We start from the raw sequence: 19,852 nt of genomic DNA, 5'->3' as shown, positions 1-19,852 counted from the left end.
GCAGTATTTGACTAATTTTGTCAAATACTGCTACCGGGCGAGCCAGCACTGGAACGAGGGGACCAGGAGAGGAGCAGGAAGGCTCTATAGGACCCAGAGCCTTCCCTCTCCTTGGGTAAGTATCTCATTTTTTTTTAAATGCGGTTCCCATTCACTTTAAAGAGAACCTAAAGGGGGAGAGATATAAAGGTTGCCATATTTATTCCCTTTTAAATAATGCATATTGCCTGCCTGTCCTGCTGATCCTCTGTCTGTAATACTTTTAGCCATAGGCCCTGAACAAGCATGCAGATCAGGTGCTTGCATGCAGATCAGATGTTTTCTTGCCTGGGGTGGAAAAACGGCCCAAAATTGTCCAGTCTGCTAAGATCATACAATTGTGATTTTGAGATACATTTTGGTGCATTGTTTTCTTGTTTTTTGATGTTGTTGTTATTTTTTTTTAGTTTCAAATACACTCTACCTTATGTAACGTTGGTGGGAAGGTGAGGTGAAATAAGTGTGATAGTAGTGTCCATACTCTTTGTTTCTTACTGTAAAATACAGATAGTAGTAATGATGAAACTCACCAGTGATGCAGCAATTGTTTATTGATCACTCATTAACAGGTTGATGGTCATCAGGGTGACGGCCAGCACCAGCAGTGCTTGGAAGGGACTGTAGGTGGCAACAGCTGAGTCCCCAACATTGGGTTGGGGAGGAGATTGGTTTGTTGAGGATGTGGTGGTGTTAGTAGCTGTGGTGGTCGGTGGTGGTAAAGATTTTGCAGCAAATGCTCTAGTCTGAGCAGAGACCTGGTTAAGGACAAACTCCAGCTTGTATCCGCTGCCTGTAACACAGAGGAATTTATTATGTCACCGAGAAGAACTGATATGTGTGAGGCTATTTATTGACTCTGGTGCTCTATACTCAGAGGCTGGTGGAGACTACCCTGTCATTGGTTGCTGACCTAATGTCACATGGGTCACCAGTGGGACCAAGTGGAGACACTGCCAATCACTTTTAGCCCCTGAGACCTCCGTAGGCCTTAGTGTGAGACCTGGCAGAGATAAGGGTGCCCAAGAAAGGAGACAGAAAGGGGTTCTAAAGCCTTCCTGATCCCACAAAGAAAATATGATAGTGGTTTCTGTTTCTGGCATTTTTGGTTGGGAAACAATTCTCAACTTTCTGGAAAGGAAGTACTGCCATGAGGATGCAGGGCAGCAATACAAATTTAAAAAAGTTCTAACCCCTAGCTACACAATCCCTACACCTAGAAATGTGTATATGTAATAGAGACCCCTGTTTATTTCATTCCCTACATATGCCTAACACTGACCTCCTCCCCTACCTCTGCCTAACACTAACCTCCCCCTTACCTACACTTAACACACACACACAGAACATTTATATCATGCTTTTCTCCTGGCAGTCTGGTAGACTCAAAACGTCAGAGCTGCAGCCACTAGGATGCACTACCTACGCCTAAAACTAACTCCCCCCTTACCTATGCCTTACACTAACCCCCCCCACCAACACACCTAACACTAACCTCCACCTTTCCTTCACCTAACACTATGTTCCCCCACCTACGTCTAATACAAACCTCCCCTTTACCTATGCCTAATACTAACCTCCCCTCTACCTACACCTAACATTAGAGAGGAACTCCAGTGAAACTAATGTAACAAAAAAGTGCTTAATTTTTACAATAATTATGATTTATTCAGTGTTTGCTTATTCTAAAATCTTTCCTCTCCCTGATTTACATGGTGACATTTTTACTGCTGGCAAGTGATGTCACTGGAAGGAGATGCTGCTTGCATTTTTGGCAGTTGGAAATAGCTGTAATTTCCTACACTGCAACAAGGCTCCCACAGTGTGATGTCAGTACCTTAGTGCTGTGAGGCGCTGACATCACACTGTGGGAGGGGTTAAACCACAAAACCAGCCATACAGAGCCCCCTGATGATCTGTTTGAGAAGAGAAATAGATTTCTCGTGGGAAAGGGGGTATCAGCTACTGATTGGGATGAAGTTCAATTCTTGGTTATGGTTTATTTTTACGTTCCCTCCCACTGCTAGCCAGAGTTTGTGGCCATTGACGCAAATTGCATTGTGGACTATGGCGGTGCCCAATTTACCAGGCGCGACTTGCTTCCAATTTACTGTAGCATAGAAACTAATCTTTACTACAATAAGCTGTGCTTGTGATCACCAGTTAATGATAAATGCCTCTATGGAGTCTACTAACAAAACACATGCTGGTTATTGTGCTCCTTACCATGTATAGTTTATTTCAGAGGCCACCAAGTAAACCTTCCTGACCGTCTAACGCCGAAAGGCATCAAGAGCGGTTGGTCGGAGATTAGAGGCGTTCGCGCATCCTCGCTTGAGTGAATCAACAGTCTGCCAGCAGCAGACTGAAAAAAAAAAAAATACAGATGGTTTTTATGTTTGTATAATGCAGCACGGTACTGGGGACAGCTGTGTCACTTGGCTGTCCCCTGGAGAGGCTCTGGTCGCGATCCCCTCTCATAGGCTGATTGGCTGGGCGGGGGGAGAAAAAAATAAAAAAATAGTAATTTTTAATGGAAAAATATAACAAATTAATTTAAAAAAAAAGTAAAGCCTGCAGCAGCGATCAGAGCCCACCAACAGAAAGCAAAGCTCTGTTAGTGGGCAGAAAAGGGGTGGGGGATTCATCTGTGTGCTGCATCCTATGGCGCTGCAGCAAGCTATTAATGATGCAGAGCACTTAATTGTAAAAAACAGCCTTGTCATGGGGGGGGGGGGGGGGGGGGTAGGCTGTGGTCCTGAACTGGTTGAAGTGAATTGACTATATAAAGATTGTTAGAATTATAATTATAAATGTGTAACTATATTATACTTTTATCAGCCCACACTATGCTTCAATATGACCCAAGTGTGGGTTGCAATCTTCTGCCACATATAAGCAGAAAAAAAGCAGGGCCAGATTTGCGGAGCCACTTGCGGTATCCCTTCTGGAGATGCTTGGATATCTCTGGGGATGTCTTAGTAAATTAGGCTCACACCCAGACTATGTATAAGCAAGTGTCTCTTAGATGCAAAATGGACTTTGTGGCGATCTGCTCTGTGCTTATTGCCCCATCACGCTGGGCCGGATTTCTGGAAAGGCATAAAGGCCAGGGCCTAAGGCGGCGACAGCTCAAGGGGGCACCTGGACATGAAAAACAGGAGTTGCTACATATGACAGAGGAGGCTGAAAAGGGAATGCATAAAAAAAGGGAAACTTTAACTGTCTCTAAACTGTATTCCCATCCATTAAATTTATAAATTTATAAATTTTTAGTTTTCAAATGTTACTATGAAGGAAAATGATAGAAAGGACCAGTGTGGTTTGAATATAAAACAACATAGTTTTCTTATGAAATCTTTATGCTACGTGTGACTAGGGGTGTGGCGGGGGCATGATTAGGGGTGTGGCAGGGGTGTGGCTTAAGTGTCTCTCTTTCTTATCTCAAAAAGTTGGGAGGTATGGCAATAATATAATCATGGAAATTAGACAGTTCCTGGGTCTCCTTGTATACAGATATACAGACACCTACATCTCTGCCCCCTCTATTGCACGTGAGCACGTCCTGGCTGCTCCTGTGAGCATGCAGCCACAGCGGTAGCAGTGAGTAACTTTTTGTTTGCCTTTTTATTTTTCCTCTGCGGAGTGTCACAGATATTTCCTATTTTGTTGGTAAATCTGCTGGTATTGGGAGGTGGCTCTTACCTGGCAGTTTGAGTACGAGGTCAGTGTAGTTGGCCCAACAACTGTCAAACAGAATTGTGCTGTTTCCTTCAAGCCCATTATTCACAATGGTCCCATTAGAGTATTGCAGCATAGCTGTCAGTGATAAGGAACTGGTGCTCACCGACACACAGTTTCCCTGTGAATGGAATAATGCTCAGAATTAATGAGATATTATAGCGACATCTCAGGTACAGAACAAAAGATTAATGAGGCAGGCAAATGTTTTATTAAGGATGAAGAATTTTTTAAAGTTCAGTCTTGTGGTGAATTGCCCCCAATCCAGCTTAAAGCGGAATATAACCCTACATTTCAACTTTGCTCTAAAATATTATTTACAGCATATTATATGCAAAAAGCATTTTTTTTTTACTAGACCAGCATTGGAAGGGTTAAACACAGAGGTTTAAAGGTCCTGGAGAGATATGCAGAAGTTAAGATAGATACATTCTATTTAGTTACATGTATCTATTGATAAACAGTTGCACACTCTTTGGCTGTCCTCCAAGCTCCTTCTCAGTCAGAGAGATGAGTCACATTCAACACTTAGATACATTATGTAAACAAAATGTATCTATTTCAGCTTCGGATGCGTCTGCAGAAATCTAAAGGAACTTTAAAGCCCTGTGTAACCCTTCCAATGCTGGTCTAGTAAAAAAAAAAATGCTGGTTGCATATAATATACTGTAAATAATGTTTTAGTGCAAAGTTGAAATGCAGGGTTATATTCCGCTTTAAGGTGGCCAGGCATACGTGGTACAATATTTCATTTTTTTTTTATTAGATAATTTAGTTTGATTATTCCATTAGATCGATAATATTTTTCCAGCATTTCCGATCAGATTTTTCTCAAAAAAACTGAATAATCGTTCGAATTTCTTTATCGGAAAAAAAATATTTTCAGGATGGTGATTGAACAGACAGACAATAAGGAGCTGGAGGAAGCCCCAGGTAAGTTTAACCACTTCACCACTGAGGTTAAGGGTTTTTTTCCCTTAAAAACCAGAGCAATTTTCACATTTAACTGCTGCTTCCATTCATTTTGGCAAAAACGTTATCACTACTTATTAGACCTAAATGATCCATACATTATTTTATTTTTGCCACAAATTAGGCTTTCTTTGGGTTGTATTTTTTGCAAAGAATTCTTTTATTTTATATTCATAAAGGGAGTAAGAAGAAAAAACATAAAAAAAAAAATCATTATTTCTCAGTTTTCAGCCATTATAGTTTTAAAATAAAATTTGCTACTGTAGATAAAAACCCACATATTTTATTTACCCACTTATCTTGGTTATTACAACCTTTAAATTGTGCCCCTAGTACAATGCATGGTGACAATATTTTATTTGGTGACAATATTTTATTTGGAAGTAAAGGTTTTCTCATCATACTCTATCAATAATTTCAAGCCCTTATTTGCAAAAATAACAATAATACACCCTCATGGCATACATATTTAAATAGCTAAGTCACAAAGGTAACAAATGATGTATTGTCTTTTAAATTCCATTACTTTAGCTGTTATATGGGAGCAGGCAGTTGGAAGAAGTGGTTCATGGGTTTGTTATACTGTAGGCATAATATTTTTAATGTAATTTTTTTTGGGCCACTAGATGTCCTCACACAGTCTCCTGTCTGGTTGGAAAGCTGAATCCCCTCGTTCTCTGCTGCCATTCGCCTGCTCCCGATAACGTGACCTGCATGGGGTTTAGGCATCAAGGGGGTTCCAATGCTATAATTTTTGCAGGGGGGGGGGGCTATTAAGTCTAGTTACGCCCCTGCCTGGAGGTTTTTGTTGCGACTGACCTGTATCTCATCCTTAAAGGCATACGTTGAAAAATGGATTGAGCAGGGTGAGAGGGGTCTAAGGCAATCTTGGTTACTCTCTTTCTGCACCTGCTAGCATAAAGATCCTGCAGGGAAGGTAAGCTACAGCCAATAATTCTTCCTGCTGATCGCATGATGTGCTACAGTCTCACCTTCTCACATTACCTGCGTAACGTGTATGTTGCTATGGTAATGTGCATCACACTACTTACACTAGTAGCATACCATGAGTTGCCATAGAAATGTACACGTTAAGCAGGTAACATTAAGATGTGCAAATTGCAGAATGTGTGCTACTCCCCTGGCTTTAGGACCGGGTAAAATTGCCATGCGCTGCCTGCACTCGGCAACCTTACCAAAACTTAGTGGATCAGGCCAGAATTTTTTGTGTTGGTGGTTGAAAAACTAGTTGATAAACTAAACACTTTGCACAGTTTTAAAATGAGTTTTGACCTGGCGGACAGCACATAATTAGCAGATGTTCCAGTCCTTTTCATAGAAAGTTCCACATAAGACTAAGCAGTCACATGACTACATATCCTCCAGATTTCCAAGCCACCTGCTTCTGTGCAGAGCATAGAGTAATGCATTTCATTACCCTATCCTGTCTGATCAAGCTCACTTCCTGGATGGCAGGTCAGAAGCTGGAATGGTAATTATAAGTGCTCACATTTGATACATACATAGGATTAGAGTCAGAGTTATCTCAAAATACTATGATCACAACCACCTTTCATTGCTATAGGTCCGACTCTATTCCACGAATGTACATGCTTGTGCTCGTTCCTGTACAAGAAATACCAACATGAGACTTACGTTCGAGTCTTGAGCCATAACACATGGCTGCTGGGACAGCCTTTCTCCTGGTAGTCCAGCTATTGGTTCTTGGACCACTGTCAACTTGGAGACGGTGGCCAGATAGCTCCCAGTGGAAGACGTTGATGGATCTGTTCTGTTTACAACCTCTGATGCCACCTAAAAGACACAGTTTTCTGTTACTCTGGATTCTGATCATTCCCATACATGGCTTAGTAAGAATCCACCTGCTCTTTCTTTCTGGGCCAGTGGTGATCAACTACCTAGAAATGAAGTGTCTGAAGTGCTAAAGGGTTTCACATAGTTTGAGTTGATGTAACTGATTTCTCCATGTAGACCAACCATGGCTTACACTACCTTTTAAACAACTACTGGCTTTAGGGTCCCAAAGCACATTTTAAGGGGAAAGAAAAGACACACCTTTGGACAAGTTTCCAAACATAGAGGTAGGACTAGCACTTGCAGTTTTCATTCAGTATTAGATTGTACCAGATTGAAAGGGTATTAGAATCGGCACTAGTAGCTGATGGCAAAACAGTGGGGGTAGGTGGCTAGTCGAATGTGCCTCCGGATGGTTAGATTCACCAAAACAGCATAAAAAAAAAACAAAAAAGAATCCGGGCACTATCCACTGCAGTTACCACACTTTATTGCATCCCCACAGATAGACAGATACAGGTGTAATGGGCTGGTCTCGGAAGACCAGCCCATTACACCTGTATCTGTCTATCTGTGGGGATGCAATAAAGCGTGGTAACTGCAGTGGATGGTGCCCGGATTCTTTTTTGTCTTTTTATGCAGTATTAGATTGTGCTGTAGAGCATCTTGTTACTAACAAGTACCGTATATGCAAGTTAATGTATGTACAGGTATACAGTATATAGAACATGTGTGTACAAGTTATGACAGGTGAATGTTACCTTACTAATAAACTATATAATAAATCTCATGAGGGCTGCACAGCATTTACTGGAGGCCTCAGTTTGTGCAACAAGGTTTTCTAGACATAATGCATGTACACAATAGATTGCATCTTATGGCAAAATCTATTTCCCAGGACACCACACTCTCTTTAATCTAGTAAACTGAGAAATCACAAAAAAGTGGACCTGTCACCATATAAAGCTTAAAGGGACTTCGAGCAGTGCCTGTGGGTATGCCTTTAAGCATACCCACAACTAATTAATTATATCCTCACACCTACTGGCATGATGTTTTTAATTCTATCCCCCTGGGTTCCTTGTATTTCATTGAATTGCACTGAATGGAGCTGCCGACACTGGGGAAAGTGTCGTCCTGCATAATACAATTCTGAATAAGAAATCCAAGATGGCTGCCACAATTTCGATCGGTAAAATAACGAAAACTAAAAGGCGTAGGGTAGCGGCTTCTATATAATTGGAAAGAGGAGAAAGAGAGCTTCAAAATGGTATGCAGCTTTCCGTAGTTACTTCACTGCTCGGAGTCCCTTTAAAGTGGTCTGAAACTCTGACATAACATTCAATAAAAATGCGTTTTCCTACTTTTTCTTACTCATACAGTTATCATATTTGCTTTTGTGCACAAGCAATATTGTCTGTCTACAAATTACAAGTTTCCAAAGTGTAGTTTATCTTGCCCTGAAAGCTGCCATTGATTTTTTTCTATTTCTATTATAACTGTTTTTTATTATATATTAAAATCTTCTAATGCGCTATTCTGAACTGTGTGTGTGCCTGAAGCAGAGACAGCTTGTCAGAGTGTTTTTTACTTGTGTATAAACATTGGAATGTAAACAAATATACTGTTATCTCCAGTTTGGATGCAGTTTTGAAGCTGGATAGCAGGACAAACAGTGATGTTCTGCTACAATTCTTTTTCTGGGATAGAAGCTTTAAAGCTGTAAGGAATCTTTTAGAGCAAAGTAGAAATGTTGACTTTCAGATCACTTTAATGCTTAATTACGCAGTCTATTTCAACCAGACCTCAATAAAAAAAATGGTCTTTCTGAGCTTTATGAAGCACTGTATGGTCAAAAAGATGGTTGTGTTTCTTGGCCATGTTGTCCATAACGGAAAACTCCTCCCATTTGTTGACTTTGTGACCCGTCACTCAGTCGCTTGTACTCAAAGATTCTGATATTTGCAGCTTGCCCACGCTGTATGCATGCAATTTGGTGGTCTATTATGCTACATAATTCCCTGGTGTTGGAGCTTATCAAAGATAACCAATTAAACATCTAATAGGGAATATTTATAAAGTATTGGTTGAGTGTGGTGCTCTTGCCCAAACAAGTCAATCGAGGTACAAATGGATGACACTAATAACTGACTAGGATGAAGGGGATTGGGATGAGGCATTATCTGTAGCTGAACACTCTTTACCAAATCTATAAGAGCAGTTTACGCAGCTCTATATCCTGCACCAGACATATGACTCCCGCCAGACTCCACAAATTTAACAATAAGATACCTGATGCTTGCCCTTAGCACCATGCCTCTGACCCTTTGTTTGTCCACATTCTATGGGAGTGAGTGATCACCGGTGGTGAACTTTTGGAGACAAATTGTCAAATTTATGCATGACAAGATGTGATGTCCTCAGGGCCAGCACTTCCATAGAAGCAAAGGGTGCAATTGTCCCAAAGCCTGTAGGGGCCCCCAAGGTGTGTGTCCACTCCCCTCCAGCTATTCTGACCCCATACATGCCTGCAGGAAATGAGGAAGAGAGGCGCCATGGGGAAAAGTCCGTGTAGAGTGTAGACCTTGGTTCTGTGTCCTGTGTCCTACCTGGATTAGGTAAGACCCCGCTGTGTGTACACTCTGCATTTGTAAGAGAAAGGATGGGAGAAATAATGGGGTCCCCAACTTTTAGGGACATATGATGGACACCTAATGATTTTGTGGGGCTGGGAGTGTGGTGGGATGGGTCCTGGGAGTCGTTCAGAGGCTTGGGGGGGGGGGCATTTCTGGGGGGGGGGCCCAAGTTACTTTTGCCCCAGGGCCCCATTGTAGCCTGAACCGGCCCTGGATGTCCTATATCTATATGTCCAATCCAGTGCATTCTGGGAGTGTTCTTCGATGAGAGTATACAGGCAGCTACCAACATTTTTTTTTCTGAGATCCTGTTTGTGGCTAAACAAGAGATATCACTGAAATGGTTGGATTCCAAATCCTATACCAGGGCTGACTGGATTAAGTAGATTGATTCAGCCCCCTCATATGAAAAGCTAATATACTGAATGTCTACAGGAATATGTCCCCTAAGTTTCATCGGATGTGGGATAAATGGCGCGTGCGGTACACACTTTCATCTCATTACTTACTGCCTTCATTTGAGCTCAGGCGCCATGGACAAGATAAAACTATCCCCCCCCCCCCCCCTATGAGATGTTCCCTAAATATTCACTTGAGTAGTGCTTCGGCCTCTCTGGAAGTAATATTAAGTAATATGTACCCTTAAAGTCAACGTGTACCAGCTTTACCTGACCACTATGGCGAAAATTGTAAAAAGTTAAAATGCATGAAAACGCATTGAAATAACAAGTACATTTTACCAGAGTAAAATGAGCCATAAATTACTTTTCTCCTATGTTGCTGTTGCTTACAGTAGGTAGTAGAAATCTGACAGAACTAACAGGGTTTGGATTAGTCCATCTCCTCATGGGGGTTTCTTTATCTTTAAAAGCACTTAATGAATGGCAGTTGCTCCATCCAACTGCCAAAAAAGTGTGAAGTGAGCAGGGAGGCTGGCCAGCATTTTTGTAAAAATCCTTTTCAGGTGGACTCTTTATAAAGTACAAAGGCCATGCTGAGAATCGGTTCTGTCAGATTTCTACTACCTACTGTAAGTGATAGCAGCATAAGAGAAAAGTAATTTATGGCTCATGATACTCTGGAAGAAATGTGCATCTTATTTGTATGTTATTACATGTGTTTTACATTTGATATTTTTTCACGATTTTGGTCCTTTCATTTTTATTGTGCACTGCTAGGTGGAACCTCCACTGCTTTGTTTTAATCAGTTTTCCTTTAATTAACCCATTAGCAGCTTCAATAGAGTTATCTTGATTGAGATAAGTGTGCTGCTTTTGACCTCAGTCAGCAGAACTCTTTGTGCTGTAAGTTCTTGGAGTGATTTTATGTCTCTCCTAGCAGAAAATATAGAAACTGAAAATAGAAGTCCTCTGTTATTGTCTCACACTGCCCCCTAGAGACAAGTGGCCATAAATACACATTAAAGCAGCACTGATTAGAAGATAGGAAATCTAACAAATGAGAAATACAAAAAGTGCTAAAATAAAATTGACCTGGAGCACTTGTAAGCTTCTAAATAAATTGGTTTATAAAGGCTTAATGACTGATGTTTTCTTCTGTTGAAGCATTATATACAGGTAAATGCTATACAGTTATAGTAATTTTTGTATTGTTAATCTTTAAAAATTAACAGTAATATAATCTCTTGACATACATATTCAAAAAATTCTGCCCCTAATTTATGTATTTTTTTATCGTAATTTTTTTTTAGTGCAAAAAAAAAAAAAATATTTGGGTGATTATGGGATACTGTTGGAGGTAAAGTTTCAATTGTAGATGTATTTGTGGGTCTTTAAAAAAAAATAAAAATTGTGTGCAGGTGTAATTTTACTCTTTGGCCACAAGATGTCCTCACGCATTACTTCCTATTGCGTACCTATAGTATGCTAAATAGAAAGTGATGCGTGAATGTGTTCCGACGGAAGTAAACAAATGATTGTGGCATCTCATTGATGCCTGCGATCATTGACACGAGGACAGAGATTCCCATTCATTCATCTCCCATCTAACAATCGGTGGCGTTAGCAAGCATGGGAGCGAGTGGGAGTGCACAGCGGCAATAGACGTAGTAGCTATCAGTGGTGCTCATCCGGATTCCGGATATCCGGGTAACCCGGATATCCGACCTTTTTTCAGCTATCCGATTCGGATTCAGATACCGGATTTCTAGAAATCTGGATAGCTATCTGCGGATAGTTAGCTGGCAATGCGGATATCCGGAGAAATCCGACTATTGAGAAACTGTAAGACGTCCAGGACGTCATTTAGCCAATCAGAGGGCTCCCAGCAGCTGTCCTAGCAACCAATCACAGAGGGGAACCCTGGCCAGCCCCAGCTGACCTCATTGAGCCAATCAGACAGCTCCCAGCCTAAGCCCTGGCACCCAATCACAGAAGGGAACCCTGGCCAGCCCCCCTGTATAATACGGAGGGCTGCCATGATGAGACATATTGTCCTTGCTTGTGAATGCTCACTGAGAGACATGCTCCAGTGCTGCTGGCCTAGCAAGTGCTGTACACAGTGATAAACCTAAAGCTGTTCAGTGATTAACCCCTTCACTATCACTACACTATTGTTGCATTGTTAATTAGCTTGATTTCATTGTGTGACAGTCAGAGTGTGTGCTGCAGGGCAGCTGTAGCTGCCATGTGTCTGTGTGTGTGCTGTGCACAGACCAGGCCAGGTGCTGCCTGCTGGGCAGCCTTAGCCTTAGCTAGCTACAGAATAGGTTAGGTTAGGGAATAGGATTACTGTTTTATTGTGTAGTTAGTACTGTAGTACTGCAGTCAGGGCACTTGGCACGTGGCACTTGGGACGTGGCACTTTGCACGTGGCACTTTGCACTTGGCACATTGCACGTGGCACTTTGCACTTGATAGTTGGCACTTTGCACTTGGCACTTTGCACGTGGCACTTTTCACACGACACTTTGCACGTGCAAAGTGCCAAGTGCAAAGTGCCACGTGCAAAGTGCCACATACCAAGTGCAAAGTGCCACGTGCAAAGTGCCACGTGCCAAGTTCCGGCATTCTCCTGGCAGATGTTACACCTGCTGCTGTTGCATTGCCCTGCTCCTGCTGCCTTTGCTTCTCCCACCGCCAGGGTGCCACAGGCCACTGCTGCGGTGCTGATACCACCTATATTTAACCCAAAACACAATTGCTGCGTAATTTTTTGGAGGTGTCTGGGCTGAAAACTGCCATGTCCCAGTTGTGCGGTTGGACTTTGGACACCATGTAAGCTGCACAACCGCTGTCTGGAACCTAGGCCTAGTGTTAATTGACAGCTACAGTATTTTTTTTTCTTTGGTGGGGGGGGATTTTAAGTCCCCACATCATCAATTAGTGTTTCCCTTTAACAAATAATGATGCTGCATGCCTCATTTACCCTAAAAACGTTTTTAAAGCAATATAAAGGCCACTTCCAGTTATTCTATCCAGATATCCGAATTTGCCCGGATATCCCGGATACTGGGGTCGGATATCCGATTCTATTTGGATACCCAAAAGGTCGGATCCAGATATCCGATCTGGATCCAGATATCTGGGTATCCGGATCCGGGTCAATCCGGATTTTGAAAAGGGGTATCCGAGCACCCCTGGTAGTTACAGTATGCCCCTGTGAGGTGAAGAGGGAATTTGCAGGGATGTAGTTGCTCATCCCGGAGGAGGGAAAGTGGTTAATATGTATTGATTGATTCATTGATCTATACATGGATTTGTATGTGTAATTCTTCACACCTCAAAAAACTCTTCTTACGGGGCTGTTGGTGAAATCACATGAGGAAGATGGGAAAGTTTGTAAGTAATTATAAATTATATAAAGCACAATATGGTAAGAATAGCTCTGTGGTGCCCCCTCTGGCAGGTGCCTCCCCAGGCTTCTGCTTAGTTTGTCTATGCCTAAAAATGGCCCTGATTATAGGCTACTGAAGTCAGAGCAAGGACTGGAACCCACTAGGAATCACTGCAGAGCTTGTAAATTGTGCCAGCGCTGTGTGCAGCTGTTCCTAGAGTTGTTGCGATCACATTTCACTACATTGAAGCGCTTTTTTTATTTATTTATTTTTAAATTCCTCATGTTCTTCAGCAATCACACATCACATATCACTTACTGCTTCACCAGCTCTTTATTAGTTTCTGTGGTTGTTTTGAGGGCTCTTTTCCACTATAGCGTTTGCGATGGCTGAATCGCAAAATTGCAAATCGCTAGTGATTTTCAAACGCTACGGTTTGCTTTCTAACATAGGAATCACGTTAGGTCATTTCCACTACCGCAATTCGTTTTTTACTTAATCGCGAATGCGCGGCGGAGCGATTATTGCCGCGATTTTGCTACGCAAACGTCGGGAAATCGCCGGGTAATTTTTAACTTTTGCTGAATCGCAATCGCTAGCGTTCAGCGCGAACGCTAGCGATTGCTAGTGGAAAAGAGCCCTAAAGGTTTTTTTTTACAACTCATTGTTTATTAAACTCCATCAGTGTTCCCGCGCAAATCTCATTTAACCCATTATCCTCCATTCAGTCTGGAATTATAGTCAGCCAGCTTGGTACATCACTGCATAAACAATACAGCATACCATTATGCATGGTTCCTGACATGGAGCATTGGGAAGCAGGGGGGAGGGGAGCAGAGCTGGGATAAGGTCCTCCAGCACCCAAAGCCGCAACACCAAAGTGCGCCCCTCCATCCCTCCCACCCCAGCCGTCACACACTGATTGCTATTAGACTAAGAGACACCTTAGGGCCCCCAACACCTTAATCTCTAGTAATCTGGCTTGCAGTCACTCCCATTTATACCATTTTCTTATTTCTCTCTACTTCAAACACACTATGGGATTGATAGCTGAGTGAGTTTTGCGCCCCCTCCTACACTGCGCCCTGAGGCTGGAGCCTCTCTCGCCTCAGCCTCGGCCCGACTCTGGAGGGGGGTCATCACTACTTCAGAGTTGGGGTTCTTCCACACATCCGTTCCCCCAGGGGTTTTGAATGAGCATAGAGCATAGGTTAGGTACTCCTTGCCTACTTGGTAATTTCCACACACAGTTATGTGTAGAACCACAATTGACAAAGTCAAAAGTTGTGCTCCTCAGGGGTCATAATAAAAAAAATAAAAATAAAGCGCTGTACAGCACTTTCGATTAGCGTTTTATTCATATATATTTTATAAATAAACTTTATTATACTCTGCAGGAGTCCCAATGTCCGGCTTCTGTCTGTAGCCCCCTAAAGGAAAAGGTCATAGGTGCTTCTTTAGGACCAATCAGAGAAGCACCTGTGACCGAGGGCGGGGCTACGGACTGGATGCTAACAACACAAGAAGAAAAATGCAGGGAAAAAAGCAGAATCATATGTACAAATCAAAATTGGAAATCCTAATCACATGTAGTGTAACAGAGCCCTAACGGACAAACTGTATTGCATGAGGCCAAGAATGGGGTGACAAATATTACCTGACTCCAGCCCGGGTCACTTGGAGATGGGACGGGGTCGGACACAGACAGTGATCCAACAGTGACATTCAGGTAATTGCTGAGGCTTCCACTGATTGCGGCTGAAGCCAGATTCTGACTTATTTGCTGGAAATCCGAGAACGATAATTCACCTGAATGATGAGAAATGAGAAATGTTATGTTTTTATGTCTTTTGGACCAGTGTTGTGGCCATGAAGACAGCTTGAATGGTATGCTATGTAAAATGGAGAAGAATCTTTGAGATTGGACTGTTGACATTGAAATCCCTACACAATTTGGGTCCTGGCTACATGTTGGATTTGCTGAAACTGCACAAAACATCCCACACCCTCAGATCAGCAGGATCCATAAACTTGGTCACTCTCAGAGTGCTCAAATGAAACCCAATGAGGTGTCCATTCCCAATATGTACAGGGGAGTCACAGACAAAGGATGGAGGTTCATCAAGCCTCCAATGTCAAACCATCCATACACCTACAATTCCAATCTGGACTCGACCTGTGCTGGAAGAAATTTTCAACACCTTATTTACATGTATAAGCGGTAATACAGCATGGCAGACGAGCAAACACAATGGTTCGGGCTACACTTGACAAAGGACATGTAGCCCAAAAACCGCTGTGCTCGTCTGTCATGCTTCATCACCGCTTATACATGGAAATAAAGTGTTGAAAATGTATTCCAGCATGGGTTGAGTCCAGATTGGAATAGTATGTGTATGGACACACCCAGAGTGCACTTCAAACCTTTTGGAGCCAGAGCTTTCTGTCATGCTGCCCCTACCCTTTGTAATTTCCAACCATACTCAGTAAAGACAACCCCACCCCTGGAGTTATTTAAATCCAGATTGAATAGCCACCTGTTTAGCCTTACATTTGCGAACTTGTAGATTTCTTCCTCTGTAGCAATATTTACCAATGAACCACATACTGGTCTGAGCTATGCTTATGCGCTTTGTGCCCTATGGAGAAAAGAGCTTTACATAGCATAAAAGCTTTATTTTTATTTTATGTGTTAGCCACTGTAATATTTGGACTCCAGTGCCCAGTTATCATAGATGTTGGCTATGGTAATGGCCTTCAGTACTGACCGTGGCCTCATGTAACTCCCTTGTGGTACAGAAAGCTGTCACTGTGCAGGAAAAGCCCCTTGTTACCTGTGGAGTTGGATGTTGTAGTATTTGTTGTTGTTGTAGTATTTGTTGTTGTTGTGTTGTCCTGCTGCTGTACTGGTGGATCAGAAATTTCCACCGATACCGTGAGACCCCCAGCTGCTCTCTTCCTACGCCTGGATCCCTCGGCAATAATCTTGGTGATCCGGATCTTGCTGGCCGGGATGTTCAGGAAAAGTGCCAGGTTCTTAACAAGGTTCTCTCCATAGAACTGGTCAACCGTCATTGCTGGGATATTGAAGGCGATGACAATAAGAGGAGATGTGCGAATTTCCACTGGGGTGGACCCTCTGACCAGGATATACAACGTACTATAGTCTTTGTCAAAGTAGTTGTCTCCATTAATGGTGGAGCTAAGCTGTGGCATGTACTGCCCTACAGGAGATGAAAAAGGAAAGAAAAAAACATGAATTTTGTAGTACAGTATATATCCTGCTACAGAAATCCTATAACTCTTTAAAGCAAACCTGAGGTGAGAATAAACTGATGAGAAAAACAATTCTATCTATCCTTCTACTCCTAAAAATTAAATTACTTTTTTGTTAGCTCACAGTTTTATTTTATCTTTAAAAGCCTAAAAAGTAGAATACATTTTTTATTGTTTCTGCTCAATGACAAAGTCTTTCTGTGCCCCAGAGCTAAAATATCTATATATACTGTATAACAGAGTAAGTGCCTCAACCTTCAAGCAAGAAGAAGAAGTAGTGTCCTGCCCCCAGGGCCGGTCCAAGCAAGAAGAAAGGGCTGGTCCAAGCAAGAAGAAGAAGTAGTGTCCTGCCTTCAGGGGCGGTCCTAGACTTGCTGCCGAGCTGGAGGGGGTAGCGGGCAGAAGGGGGTATTGGGCACAGCTAACCTGGGTCCCCCATCTGCGCTCCCCCTCTAGCTTAAGTTCAGCAGCATCCGCCGCTATTATTAAGAGGCAGCGGGGGGGAAGACTCATCTCTTCCGCGTTCCAGCGTGCGTTCCACTATCGTCAATTCCTGCAATGCCGCCCCCTGTATTGTAAGTGGACGGCATTGCAGGAAGTGACGACAGTGGAACGCACGCTGGAACACAGAATAGGTGAGTCATCCCCGCCCACTGCCTCTTACTAATAGCGGCGGCTGCTGCTGAGCTTAAGCTGGAGGGGGAGTGCACATGGGGGACCCAGGTGAGGGAGGGGGGGTCCTACTGAGCTTAAGCTGGAGGGGGAGCACACATGGGGGACCCAGGTGAGGGAGGGGAGTCCTGCTGAGCTTAAGCTGGAGAGGGAGTGCACATGGGGGACCCAGGTGAGAGAGGGGGGGTCAGACCCCCCTCCCTGCCGCTGTGCCCAATGCCCCCTTCCTGCCCGCTACCCCCTTATGCGATGTATGCTACGCCGTGGGACGGCTAGTATGAACTATTTACCTGTTTAATCAATCCCCTGTACTCAGAAACTGTTCTCTGCCAGGGAAGATTTAAATGACTGTAATTCCTTATCTTTGAGGGTTACCCTACAGTTGACTTGGTCCTGATTGGAGAAAAACTGTCAGTTGCATAACTGACTATGTAACTCTTTCAGGCATAAAAAAGGAACACAGCCTAGTTATTTGTATGGCGTTCGGGTTCCCTCGCCGACACCTTGCAGCTTCCATACGAGCGTATTCCCGTCTTCTGTGTGGCAATCACTGGTGGCAATCTCTTCTTCCTTCTTCGTCACTTCCTGTTCCTTCAGTGATCATGTCCCCCGGTGTGTACCTCTGATGATGCTGCATGCGCCCTCTGATGTCAACCATACGCAGCATTATCACATCAGGCGGCAAATTCAAATTTCTTTGTATTGTATTCAATACAAACATCTGTATTGGATCCAATATAAAAAAATTCTACATTTTTCAAAAAAAAAACATTTTTAATAAAAATTTATTTTTTTAAGTGCTTTTTTATATTGTACGCATGCTTGCGGATGACTCACAAGCGGTCTGCAAAAATACTTACAATATAAAGAAACACCATACAAGACAAACACTGTATAAACACCGTACACTGTACAAGACAAATTGTATCACTTTTGGTACAAAAATCAGAGGGAAATTAAATGCTGGGGAGGTTAAGTGAAAAAAAGGAAGAATCTATCTAAACTATGTGGAGTTTATCCTTAAAGAGACTCTGTAACAAAATGTTTAGCCCTATTTCTTCTATCCTAGAAGTTCCTATACCTGTTCTAATGTGGTCTGTCTTACTGCAGCCTTTCCTAGTTGCACAGTGGCTGTATTATCTCTGTTATATAATCTAATCTTCTTTTCTTTGCCAGCTTTGTTGGCTCAGGCAGGAATGTGCTGCTCTGCTGTGATAGGTAGAAGTTATACACACGCTCTTCACGCCCCCTCCAGGCTCTGTATGAGTCGCAGTCTGAGCTTCTCTCAGCCTATCACATGCTGGTTAGCAGCCATGTTTTTTTGTTTGTAAACACTGCTTAAAACTGTCAATTACAAGCCCGGATTGCAGCAGGGAGTGGAAGAAACATAACAGAGGGGCCCAGGAGAACATAATGAATAGAATGGTATGCTTTTTATTGTAAGAATTTTAGAGTACAGATTCTCTTTAAATAAGGTATGTAGTCCAAATTCAATCTTTCTCAGCCTCTTAATTACTGAGCTATTCACATTTCAATCAAGATCATTTTTCCTGGTCCTGAAGCTGAATATATTTGCATATCTTCTAAAAATGTGTCCAAAATAACGTGTTGTCTGTGCATTGTCTGCCTTAACAGCACTGGAAGACAGCAGAAGGTAGGCCCTTCACCAGCTCTGATCATAAGACACCATCGTCATGTGCTCTGTGCCTATAAGCTTCAGTAAGTAAATCCAGCCTTGCTCACAAACCCAATTAACAGCCATCAGACAGACGGGTCCTTGACCAGCCCCCATGATCACATGCAATGACTTACCTTGGTATGTTGGGGCCAATAAAGTGTAATCGGACCCCTTCCAGTTTACGTTGGTTGGGTTGATGTAGATATTGTTCACATAGACATCCAGGCGCTGAGGATTAGAGTAGTAGATCCCAACACGGACAGCCTGGATGAAGACAAAGTGCAGTGAGCATTTGGCCTGGCAAACCGGACAAAGGACGATGATATGAGGAAAACAGGAAGTGGCGAGGGATCAAAAATCTCCCTGTTCTCATAAGTGGAACTACAAGTCCTGGTTGAGTGTGAGGCCAATGCTGGTCTTTAGCATCCTAAATAATAGGGCAGAAATGTCTGCAACTGAAGCATTCATGTCAGTTTTTTTCCTCACAGTTGGTAATTATTGTTCACTAACTTGTATGGCAGGTGATAGCATATAATGTTCATAACTTGTTCATGGAACCAGAACACACTACTGACGTGTTGCAGGTCAAACAATGTCACAGCTCCCACATTAATGAAACGGAAATGAGCGACAACTTCTAATGCAATAGAGACATCTCGTAAAGACAACATGCAATGTAATTGTTCATACACAATTCATTATTAAAGTGAGCTCTCTCTACCACCCCCCCACCCACTACCCAAGTTAACTTCTTAACGACCGCCCCACGCCAATAGGCGTGGTCGCGACGGCAGCCCCAGGACCGCCTAACGCCAATTGGCATCAAGTTCTGGGGCTGGGATTTGCAGAAGATCGCGTGCAGGCTGCGCGCATCTCCTGCTTGAGGGGCGGAGCTATTGCCGCTCGGGAGATTGTTAGACGGCAAAATCGCCATCTTTACACGATCAGCAGCAGCGCTATACTGGGGACAACCGTGTGACATGGCTGTCCCCCTGGGGGACTCAGAAGCGATCCTCTGTGATAGGCTCAAGCCTATCACAGCCGATCGCTGTGATAGGCAGACGGGGGAGGAAGGGTAATGTGCATAGGGGAAAAAAAACTAAAAAATTATAAGAAATGACACAGAAAATGTTTGTTTATAAACAAACAAACCTGGGGGTGATCAGAGCTCTCTGTTGGTGGGGGGAAAAGGGGGGGGGGGGGGGGAATCACTTGTGTGCTGTGTTGTGC

The 19,852-nt window shown here is 43.0% G+C and overlaps 1 protein-coding gene across 1 annotated transcript in view; it reads right to left on the bottom strand.

Moving 5' to 3' along the window:
- Positions 1-572: 572 nt before the first annotated feature.
- The window catches only part of LOC137519450 (fibrocystin-L-like), a 36,990-nt gene continuing 17,710 nt past the window's right edge, over positions 573-19,852 (bottom strand). The window contains exons 9-14 of the mRNA XM_068238404.1: positions 18,757-18,886; positions 15,831-16,220; positions 14,654-14,805; positions 6,406-6,564; positions 3,742-3,898; positions 573-829 (exon numbers count right to left, since the gene is read on the bottom strand). Coding sequence (XP_068094505.1) covers positions 588-829; positions 3,742-3,898; positions 6,406-6,564; positions 14,654-14,805; positions 15,831-16,220; positions 18,757-18,886 — 1,230 coding nt within the window. The 3' untranslated portion in view covers positions 573-587. The remainder of the gene's footprint in view (positions 830-3,741; positions 3,899-6,405; positions 6,565-14,653; positions 14,806-15,830; positions 16,221-18,756; positions 18,887-19,852) is intronic.

The sequence above is a fragment of the Hyperolius riggenbachi genome, chromosome 5 (genome assembly GCF_040937935.1).
Source record: "Hyperolius riggenbachi isolate aHypRig1 chromosome 5, aHypRig1.pri, whole genome shotgun sequence".
Lineage (NCBI taxonomy): Eukaryota > Metazoa > Chordata > Amphibia > Anura > Hyperoliidae > Hyperolius > Hyperolius riggenbachi.
The sequence above is the reverse complement of the archived record's forward strand: the minus strand, read 5'-3'. Positions and strand labels throughout refer to the sequence as shown.